Source organism: Megalops cyprinoides, chromosome 15 (genome assembly GCF_013368585.1).
Source record: "Megalops cyprinoides isolate fMegCyp1 chromosome 15, fMegCyp1.pri, whole genome shotgun sequence".
Classification (NCBI taxonomy): Eukaryota; Metazoa; Chordata; class Actinopteri; order Elopiformes; family Megalopidae; genus Megalops; species Megalops cyprinoides.
The window spans coordinates 26,106,290-26,118,001 of NC_050597.1; the positions used below are offsets into that span (position 1 = coordinate 26,106,290).

At 49.8% G+C, this 11,712-nt stretch overlaps 1 protein-coding gene across 1 annotated transcript in view; it reads right to left on the bottom strand.

Moving 5' to 3' along the window:
• Positions 1-11,712, bottom strand: part of ttc27 (tetratricopeptide repeat domain 27) — an 89,683-nt gene that overhangs the window by 76,705 nt on the left and 1,266 nt on the right. Inside the window, exons 2-5 of the mRNA XM_036547503.1 lie at positions 8,645-8,822; positions 7,761-7,890; positions 5,834-5,974; positions 3,912-4,014 (exon numbers count right to left, since the gene is read on the bottom strand). Coding sequence (XP_036403396.1) covers positions 3,912-4,014; positions 5,834-5,974; positions 7,761-7,890; positions 8,645-8,822 — 552 coding nt within the window. The remainder of the gene's footprint in view (positions 1-3,911; positions 4,015-5,833; positions 5,975-7,760; positions 7,891-8,644; positions 8,823-11,712) is intronic.

The following is an 11,712-nucleotide window of genomic DNA, read 5'->3' on the forward strand; positions in this document are numbered from 1 at the left end:
TCATTAAGCACATCAATGGGAAGCAGGGAGGCGGCTATGCCATGAGTCACGGTGGCCGGGCCCTTCCCGCTCCCCTCAATTTCTCCACACCTCTGCTCCCACAGCAGCTACATTCTCGCTTGGGGGTAGTTAAGAGTGTGCAGGAGATGAGAGCTTTTACAGCCTGTTTCTTCCCTGTCCTTGTAGAAGGCATGGGGGGGCTGGCTCACTTTTATCTCTCTCGATCTTTCTAGATTCCCCTTTGCCTTTGTTTTCCTCCGCAAATGTGAACCTTGGGTAATGGCGGGCGCGCCTCAGACGGCCCACACCACCCTATGGAGGCACCCGATTAGCCAGTGCAGACGTTGCTCAGGTGACTTTGCCTCTGTCTGGAGGGGACGTCAGAGGGATGAAGCGGTTCCGAATGACGGTTTCCCCAACCATCATTATAAACTCAGACGCCCCCCCGACACACACGCACACACACACGCTGAAAACCACACTGGAATCAAGGGGTCAGAATGAGACATTTCGTTCCTCACAAAATGCCACTCACACAGTCACTGTCACCGCATTGCACACTCATGGGGGTTGTTATTCGGGGTCTCGTGGGTGTCCTTCTCCCATGCCCATCATGCTGTTACCAAGGCAATGGAGGCCGCTCGGCAAAGTCTGCCTCGCGATTTCCGGCTTAACCCAACTAAACATCTGTGCAATTGGAAAAAAAAAAAGAAGAGAAAATGTACCGAATCCTCAAAACCTCTCACCAAGCGAGAGGAGAGAGCCCAGGCAGCAGGCGGCTGGAATTTATTTGCGTCGAAAATGTAAATTTTCGGTGACACGTCCCCCTCCCGCACTCCAAGGTAAACAAGGCGCGGCGGAGCCTACCTCCAGCTAGAGGAAGGACGGATGGAGGTGCAGGCGAAAGGTCCCCTTCCAGAAATAACGAGCGGGGCCTGCCACAGCCTCCCGGCCCGGGCCAGCTGGGTAACGTGCTTCCCAGTCCTTAAATTTAGAGCGTCTCCCCAAGCCAAAGTGGAAAACCCGCAGCCGAATCAAACATGACAAATTACACACGGTTGCTCAGGAGGCTTCTTCCCGGGTTGGAAAATAACCCCGGCGGCCGCCGAAGCGCGGCGGGCGACAGCAGAGGGGGAACCACCAGAATTAGCGCAGCTATTTATTGTTGTTATATTAAATACTAGTCACCGACGCCAAAGAAGATGCATAACGGACCATGATTCACAGAAGTCTACTTTTTGGCGAATGGTTACGTACTATAGGTTACCTACTACAGTTTGAAACGCGTTCGGATGACCCATTTCAGACAGGCGGGATTATCACGGTGGTCTGTTGGAATGAAGTTCAGTTCTTCAAATAGTACTTAATACTTGTAACATAATTCTCACTATCCTGCATTTGTGAATACAGAGGGAGCTTCCTTAAGCACTGGATAATGACAATATGGTGAGCCTGCACTCTCAGTTCGGAGATGAGAAAGAGCATAAAATTATCTTTGTTGCTGGGACATGCAGTCAAACTATCCAAGATACTGTCATGTCACCCTTAAAGTGTCGATTTGATCTCAGGATCATTACTGAGATTGGGCTGTGCTTAACATTATAGCCCCTGCTCTGCTTTCAACCAGGAATGTAGAGTGGAGACCTGTGAGGCTGAGTTTATTAGCAGCTTTGCACACTGAAAGAGATTTAAGTGCATCCTGGGTCACTGTTGAGCAAAAATAAATAAACAAATAAAATGAATCTGTGAATTTCAAATCCGTGCTTGAAACTTACACCACGTCAAGGATTTGTGTCAATCACGTACAGATCAATCCATTTCAAGCCGACTCTTAAGTTGATGTTAAATACATCCAATTAAAGGCAAATCACGGGGTTTCATTTTACGTCATGTCATCCTGTATGAGACGCAAACGCCTCTGCGCTTATTCTCTCCTGGGATGCATTCACCCTCACAGTGAATGTAAGGCAAGATGGAGCCACACTTCACATCTCGGTATCAAAGGAAACATGAGCTCTTAACCATAATCATTAAGCCCCTACATTTTACCTCAGCGGATACCGGCTCGGCTCCCATTTGCGCTTCACGTTCAAAGGAAAATGTGCGTCTCGGAGAGTTTCGAGAACGCAAACGCACTCCCGAAGAGACAAAGGTTGGCGATCAGGCGGGTGTCAGCTCAAGAAAGGCATGCCGTCTCTAAGAAGGGAAATCAAGCGCAGAGGATGTGTCAAATGTGACATAAGCCGCAGAGCTGCGAAACGCTATTCTGCTTCTGTGCACTGCACGCCACATTTTCCTAAACTGATTAAGGGCACAGGGAGCTTTCACGAGGGCGCTGAAACCGGAGTGCGCGCGCCGACCGAGAGACGCTGGATGGAAACGTCTGTGCGAGAACTCGTATATCTCGTCCCCTGTCAACAGCGCGCGCCGGTTTTCACAGCGAGTCTGAAACAATGCCCAGAAAGCCTCCGGCGTTATGGATCGGCCTGAAGTGTTTTCTTTGAAACCGGTCCCAAGGACGAGGTTTCTGGGTTCTGGAAGTCGGCCGCCACATTAACAAGGCTGCGGCGTCCTTCTTGCCCGTGACCCGTTTTCTGAGATGCTCCGCCTTTCGGCGTTAGGGCTTCGCGGCTCCGCGCCGAAAGGTTAGCGCACCTCGGAGGGTCTTTGTACGAGAGCCGCCCCAGGTGCGTGGCTACACACTCAAGCGACGAAGGCACCCGAGTCTGCACGCAACTTTGCCTCACTTAAACAGACTGTAGTCTTTATGGCCATCAGAGAAACTGCCACACCCAGCCCGAAGCGCCTATTCCCCGGCACAACCCCAACCCCCTCCCCGCCATCGCATCACCCTGGCTGGGGTAGAACAGGGCAGACTCCGACTTGGAGGAGCAGCGCCTGCTTCTCCACAGCCTGCCGACACAGCAGCGGTTCACCCCCACCCCCCGACCCCCCCGCCCACTCTCAAACAATCCGCTGACATCACCTACCCCCGTGTGGGGAGCGCAGCTGTCACCGTGGAGACACTTCCACAGACCCTCTCATGTGCCAGGACTGCTGGGACTCTAGTCGATCAGCGACTACGTCATCGGCTTCAAAGACGAAGACTAAATTGCAGGTGGCAGCTACACTGTTTCACTTCATTTGACTCACCTACACGTGTTTGCATACATTCACCTGCATCAATATCCTGCTGACAGACAGGCTAGCCCAGCACTATATGCTGAACAACACAGAGGATAATGGGTATTCTTATCTATTGATGGGTGCACTTATTCAATAGCGCCAGGGTAACTACTTATTGGAAGATATCCTGAACAGGTCGGAAGAATTCAAGAATTCAAGAATTCAACTACGCAGGGTCTGCAGTCTAAGAACTATATATAATTCTGTTCTACCATTTCTATGCATGAAAGTTGAATTTTTCACTCATGAGAACTGGTCAAACCAAAGAGATTAGAAATGTCTCACAAAAACTGCTCGAAAGGCATATGTATGACCTTTCCCAATCCAAAAGCATGCATGCACTGCACGGAACAGCTCCCCCTGCTGGTAAGGAGTAAAAAGCCCCAATTGCACTGTCATTTCATTTGCTTAATTAAAGACACCAGTCCTCTACACTTCTGCATGAAACTACAGCACTGACGTCACCGGAGTAAAAATACTTTTCTTCAACACCAGCAGAAAGCTAAAGCCAAGAGGCATGGCAAAAGGAGGCAATTCTGCCAAAACGAGTGACACAAACTCACTCCTACACAGGAAGCTCCGTACACAGGAAAAATGGTGTCCTCAGAAGGTAACATTCTCAGAGGGGTTGTGGCTTCTCTCGGGCCGAGGCCCCCTGCCCCCCCTCCCCGCCCGCCGCTGGCGGCGCCGTGTCCCCGGTGACGGAGAGCAGAAGTGACTCTTACCCCGCTCCATGCTGCTCCGAGCCAGCGCCAGCAACTCAGGGGAGCGCTCCTCCAGGACCTGCTGGTGCAGGGTGACGTACCTCAGGGTCCACCAGGGCAGCAACTGGAACAGGATGAAAGAGACGACATGGGTCTTTACCGATCCCCCTTATCCCTCCTGGGCATAGCACCCCACCCCCCGTCGACCAATAGTAATGCTGACCCGGCAGTAAAAATAGCCAACCCCTTCCCTTTTCCAGTACAGGAGAAAAACCCAAAGCGGCAGAAGAGAAAGAACAGCTCCCAGTCATATAAGCCCCCCTCCCCCTACCAACCCTGTTTCTGCATTCAGCATTCTAAAAGGTACTGAGCCATGTAAAAAATTCAATTTACACATCAAAATGAGTATCGCGCAAAAACTGGCATAAATGCGCGGGGAGTTTGGAGTTACACCGCCGGTGTTCACTGCCGGTGCAGCCGAATCAATACTCCAACCACAGAGCCCATCTCATCAGAAAGCGGGCAGAGAGATGCAGACTGGTGGGAGGGGGGGGGGGTTAATGGTGGTAGGGCTGGAGCGGAAGCCACTGTTGGGGCTGCGGTAAGGAGGGTGCGGAGTAACACTTTGCCCTTGAGCCTGCTGGTCATCCTCTCCCGCCAAAGCTTGCTGAAAAGGTGCCCCACAATTACCTCCCCTGGCCACATTTGCATGTCAAAGCCTGAACCTGTGTGTGTGTGTGTGTGTGGGGGGGGGGGGGGGGGGTCTCCATGTGGCCTGCAAGAGGACCCAAACTCTGCCTCAAGGCGGATGAATTAAACCCTCTGAATGGGTGCCACGTACTGAATCCGGCACTCAACAGGGTTTTTCTTTTAAATATTTGAACAGACTGAATACACTGAGCACGTTCCGCAATATGACGCCCCCTTCCCCCCACGTAGAATAGCAGGGTGATATTAGGTAAAATGGCCCTCCTTTGTCATGATCTTATCGAACTGAGATACTCCGGCGGCGGGAATTACAGCGCCTGCTTATGTAAGACGGCAACCCCCCCACAATGCTGCCTGTAAAATATTTATGCCTTGCTGCAAGGGACTGCGGCGGAGCGAAGCCCCCGAACAGAAAAACGTGATTCATTACTTTCCCCCTTCTTTTATGACGCCACGACTCCTCACAGCTGAATTAATCTCTGCAACGCGTGGCGCGGCTCGGCCAGAGCCGAGAGGGGGGAGGGGAAAAAGAGAGGAGGAAAACAAAAAAGATTTATTAGCGAGGCGGCCTACGGCGGTGACAGAGAGGACCGCTCCTCTCGCCACACGTCCCACGCCCCCGACCACACGCCCGGGGTGGCTGGGGAACCAAAACGCTGGCACCGGCCTCCTCTCGCCCCGCCCGCCCTGAGGATTCCCCCCCTGTTCCAGGGGCTTGGGGTGGAGGGGAGAGGGAGCGGATCCTGACAGCCTGCGAGAGGTGCAGAGAGCGCTCTCGCTCTCCGGGGACGGGAACCCAGCGGGCTACGGCATCCCCAGCTCTCTCGTTCTTCACCGCCGAGCACGCTGTGCTTTTGTGGAGAAACATGGCGGAACCGCGATATTATGATACCACAGCGATCCTGGGGGAAGCCCTTACTACAGAGAACAGAAACACAACACGAGAGTGCTGGCTCGTTAGAGAAAAAGCTCAAGGGTACTTTCATGTTGTGATCTTCTCTAAAGGATCACACCAGTATCATATTTTGCTCAAATAACTCAACGTTATCTAATATAAATAGCGCATATTGTATGGCATTTTACATGCATCAAGCAACCTATACCATACATGTATGCCCATAACAAATACCATCATCTCATACAGATGAGTGGTGGTCTAGTGCTGAGGAGATCAGAAAGGGAAGGGGGTTTGGCTGCTTGGTCGGAGAGGGTACCTGTATAACGTGACCACTTACCTGGAAGCTCTCCAGCTTGTCCGCACAGGTGACCAGCAGGACTCTGGCCAGCAGCAGGAGGAAGGGGTTAGACACCAGGCTGTACACGGACTCACCGTCCAAGATCAAGCTGCTCAGGATGGCGGCGGTCAGGGCCTGGGGCTGCAGGGAGGAGCAGAGAGACACTGCTGTAAGACTGACCTCCTCCGCTGGAGCCATGCTGAACTCAGCCAAGTGGAGCTCAGATTAACTGAGCTGAGCTGAACTGATCTGGACTGAGTTAAGATGAACTGAGGTGAGGTGATCTGAGTTGAGATTGAGTTGAGCTGGAGAAGGTCTCCTCTCTGATAGAAAGTGAATGTGCAGAAAATTTAATTGTGAAAGACAATGCTCTTTGAAAACGATTTTGAGTGATATCTGGACAACACACCAAAGGATCTCTTTTAATCTTTAATTCTATACCTCGCAAAGTTTTGGTGAAGCATCACCCCAATCCTGTTCAAGTTGAGTCCCAAGCAGTCCAAGAGCAGAGTTACTATATAAACTACGTTTAAAGAGCTGGCCAGCCAGCTCTCAGCTTAAAGATTTAACATCAACAGCCTGAAAAAACAAAGGCAATTGCAAAGCTAAGCAAACATCAAAGAGAAACACAAGGTGTTTCATTTCTGGGGATTTATACTCAAAAGCAGGCCGTCATGAAACAGATCCATTGACTTCTGGTGTAGAAGAGTAGGGACAGACTTAAATAGAGAGACACAAACCTCTACGCTTGAAAATGTCCAGTCCCAAATATATACAAGTTCCAAGCTTCTGACTCAGTTCCCTGCCTAAAATACTAAACACTCAATTAGCTTGAAATAGCAACTAATCACGTCTTAATTTTTTGGCCAATAAGATGTAGGCTGGAGTATTACACAGAGCCTCAGAACCCACGAGATGTAGACGAGAAGTCCTGTGGCAAGTCCTGTGGCAGGCCACTAACTGTTCTGCCAAGGCTGATGTCACCAACATCACTACAGTCCACAAGCTTTTTCACTATCGTGCTCTTTTAATGTGCCTTCAACTGCAAAATCTGTAACAAACAACATAATTTCCTTGTCAGAGCTTATACTAAACACCTCAATTTATTCCTTTTTTTTTAAATTGGTGTATGACTTTCAAGCACGATGCAGCCAGTTCACCAGCTACTCTCAGTGGCCCAAATCACCACACATTACATTTAAATCTGTCTTCCCACGACAGCATAAATAAATCATACCCACTGGAAAAAATTCTTAGACAGCAGAACCGCTCACGTCTCTGGTGTAACGGCGGATTAAGCCGTCCAATCAGAGGCGCTGGAGAGGGCGCTGGCAGAATGTGCTGTCCTCGTCCCGGTGTAATTGGGACCCCAGAGAGGGTTCATTATAGGGCCGTACCCCCCCCCAATACATCCTCATTACGCCCGGCGCTGGCCCTGCGGGGTCACCCGCCCCCGCCATTCATCACGCTGTGACGCTGATGTAACCCCCCCCCCCTTCCCACTGGCCCAGGTGATCCCTGCTTCCCTTAATGTAGGTCCCATCTCTATTAACAAGTCAAATATCCTTCCCCTGATGCCAGAAGCAGCCCTCCCACCCCCGCCCATCAGAGCGCTGCAGCCATCAGAGGGTAGTGCCTGGCTGATCGTATGCAGGTATGCAGGATGTAGCCTCGCCTCCTTTTTCTTGGCACAGGGAGCTGTGTGAGCTCAGAGGGCTCGTAGGGTGGAGCTTCATGTCTGTTCATGTGGCGTGAAGCAGCCACAAGGGTCAAGCCCGCTGGTAGCCCAGCTCACATTTCAGCAGAGACCCAAGCCGCCATGCTGCGTGAAGCCAGATCAGATCAAGGCTGACAACCTTCTGGGGGACACCGATTCCCAAAGCCAGTGCTGTGTTAAGACGGTGGATAGAGGAGTGGAGGGCGGTACCTCTGAGAAGGGCTCCAGCAGGGCGGCGGGCAGGAAGTCCTGCACATGAATGGAGACAGGGGGGCCCGTCCAGTTGCTCTGGGCGAAGAGGTGGAGGCAGGTCACAGCCAGGACATAGAGTACCATCTCCCTGCAAGCGAGAAAGAAAGAAAGAAAGCGAAAGAGAGAGAGAGAGAGAGAGGGAAGAAGAGAACTGTAAGAGTCAGGCCCCTGACATCCACTCCCCCCCTCCCCAAGCGCCATGACAAGAGAAGTCGGCAGCGAGTGCGGGGCTGTCCTAGCCGTCACTGCCGGAGTCGCTCAGCGAGACACCTCTGTCGCTACCTCAAGCAGACTGAGGGCAGAGAGGCGAGGCCGCCACCATTTCCCTCCAAGCAATTAAGCAGTGTAAACAGGGAGCTTTGAGATGTTAATGCCGCTGGAAGACGAACGTGAGGAAGAGGACTGGGGGGGGGGGACTAACGGAGTAGACAGATGAGCGCATAATTGTGAAATATACATTCTCCCACACAGATACCCACTGGAGAGAAGTCGATGTTAAGCTGCCCTTATTAAAAATTAATAATTCATCGCGGCATGATGCCTGGCAGGGACAAGGGGGGGTGGGGGGGGTGGGCGTCACTCCCGCTGCCAAAGTGCGGCGAGCACACGACAGTTCTCATATTTACTCCAATAAAAGTCACCGCTGGACAGCTGACTAATGCACAAAGGTTTCCACCGCCGCTAAACTGCTGTAGCGGGTCACTGCTGTGAGGGTGCTCACGTCATTGATTCATTTAAATTTACAGGCTCTTCAAGTTCAAATTGACTGTGAGCTTTTATACAGAGTCTAGTGGCCAGTTCAGCCTAGGCGTGTGTAAGCATCATGGCCGTCCGCTCCATACCTCTCCGTTTTGTCATCCTCGGTGGCGTCGCTCAGGTAGGCCAAGGCACGCCTCCCCAGGTAGGCCTCTATTGTCTCCTGCCCGCTGCTGTGCCCTCCAAAGATGTCCAGGACAACGGGACTCAGGAGTACCCCCTCGAAATTGCCCTCCAGGAGAGACTGCAGCAGAGAGCTGCTCTCTGTAGAGCAGGAACAGGAAGTGACATCAGTACAAAGACAACAGCAACGGAGAACACACCAAGACAGCGGACGCAAAACCCATAGGGTTTTGCAGGTGTTTATAACGGCACCACAATTCAACTGATCCTACTGACCTTGTGTTGGAGGTATTCAATACTAAACCAGATAACACAGCAACCTTGATAATCTCAATACCAGTGGCAAGAAGGAGAGAACAATATCATAATTCATCATAAAATCATGATCACTTTTTTTATTGCATCCATAGTCTTACCTGGTTCAGCCACGGTGAGGTTGCCATCCTATCAAGTACTCTGCACACCTACCCAAAAATCTCCAAAAGCAAATGCAGATGCCCTGTCCTGATCATGACTGCAGCAAAGACATGGCAACCCAGCCGCCTCCCCCCCACCCCACCCCTCCCTCCCCTTTTCCACGGCAGCATTCCCCATTAACAGGAGGGATGCATCCCTCTGGAGGTGCCAACATGCTCCCTTACGCGGCGGACACCTCCAAACACCACCTCTGTTTTGCCATTGTTTTCAGATTATTATTCAAACCCGGTCTTCTCATTAGGCAGCTGAGCATATTGAACAATTCCCTGCAGACAATCATGAGCAGAGCGTGCTTCTCTGCAATCTAGGAGCGTTATTGAAAAAGTTGCTTCATAAAAAAAAAATAAAAAAAAAACCCACACACACACTTTCGCTATCTCACCGCGGAGCCTCACTCAGTGCAATAGCATCCTGTATGCACGCAGACTTAGCATATCCAGGTTTCATTAGTTCTTTATTTGAGAACAGGAGCCGTCAGACTCATTAACATTGATTGCGCTGCTCCCCTCTGGTGGGCGGGGAGGGAGCCGGGAGAGCAATGGTGATGGCTGGTAGGTTCTGGATATTAGCGACTCCTGAGAAAACGCGATGCTAAATGAATTTCCTCCAGAGGTCTTCCAACTTCCAGGGGCGGTCTGAATCCCATTAACGCAGACCGCGTGAATGCGGATGCTTTCAGCGAAAGCACGGAGTGAGGGACGCCGAGATCCTCAAACATGCAGGCGGACTGACAAGGCCAACCGACACGAAGCTGCAATACAAAATCTTCACCCCGCAAAGCTTGGGCTTCACACGTCATTGATGCATGTACAAATTTTAACACAGTCCCTGGAAATCAATGGAAATATCAGCTTTTATTTTTTATGAGAAAATGTCAACCAGGCAGAGGATTTTATACAGTATGGTTACAGAGGCAGTCTCATGCTGAGTCTAATGGCCTGTTACATACCCTACGTGTCAAACCAATATACATTTAAATACATGTTGACTTATGAGAGTGCCTGACAGTAAAGAGACCACGGGCTGAATGTATATCCTATACTGTACATAAATCAATCAGGCTACAGTCCGCTCATATTTTTCTGGAACAACCCAGGGTACACTTTAATAGTTAAAGCCACATTACTGGCCTGCGAGGTGTGAAGATATTTCAGCTCTCTGCAGATGTAATAAAGCCCAGAGGCTGCTGTAACGGCAGAGAGACGTGGGGAGAGGAGGGGAGGGCCTTGCTTTATGAGGGAGAAAATGAAGGTTCCAGGCAAGGCTTCAACTGTTGTTAATAACATTTTGGTTACTGCTGAAATTTGTCATGGCACAGTAATTAAGGCAAACATTTTCTGTAATATCTACGGTACAATTCATAAACGTCTTTGCATTGTGGAGCCAATAATTCAGGGCTGTGAAAATATTACAACGATGCGTTAGGCTTTGTAGTAATTGCTGATTGCCCATCGCTTTTTTGCAACAAATGGCGACTATTAGGAAACGGAACAAACGTGCCACAATGACAAAAAGAGGCCTGCCGCGGTTTTAGGATGCTACCAAGACCACACGCCCTGCGATTTCAAGCACAGTTACACCGACGTAGATGTCAAAAGCATATCGCTCTTCATCACCCAAAATTTATTCCAAATCGTTTTACGAAAGGTTGGTTTCCACGACACATTTGTCCTGGATCATAAACAATTTATGTGGATGATCAGAGAAACACGGTGACCTGTGTCCACGGTGATAAACGTCTGGTTTATGTGCCAGTGCGTCTATGGTCACTACAATGTTCCTTTTCCTTCATAATAAACACGGCCAGCTTACAGATCAGGTAAACGCTGGCATGAAATTAAACAACACTATTCTCAAAGAGCAAGTCGGAAATTTCACCTATGCGTTCAAGTTTTGTGTTGTCGACACGCAATTTAAATTTTAAGCATAATGCAACGACAAGTGCGGGTATTTTGCAAACCAATATTTTCACATAAGATCAATTTGCATCTCCCCGCGCAACTCGATTTTCCAGGTTGAGTAAATACAGGCAGTCAGAAAGGACATTCACACTTCCAACCTAATCTCTTTTTGTGCATGTGACACAATAGATAATGTGATCAGACAATCATTTTACATATTAAGCTTTTGCACGCACTGTGCACCTTGACATCTGACATAAGAAAAAAACACTGCTGGTTCAGATTCAAAACTTAATTTCAACCAAGCCCAGCAAGTATGTCAACAAAATAGCTACACTGTATATTCCGTCCATCCATTTAAAGCATTTTGAACGAAAATGGCCACCCAGTCGACTTAAAGGTATAGAAAGACACTGCTCAGAACTCGGATCGAAGCCCAAACGGATGTCTATAACTCAGTTAATAACTGCTAGATGCAATCATGTCTCATTTGGAATTCGAACAGTTTTTCTCACGCAGGAAAACTACTGCTGTTATTGCTGCAATACATATCGATATGGCTGGTACTACAGCTGCAAACAGGTGTAAATAGTTACAGTAACCTTCGCAACGTGATGCCTGTGAAATGTGCAGCTAGTGTTAACTATCTATCT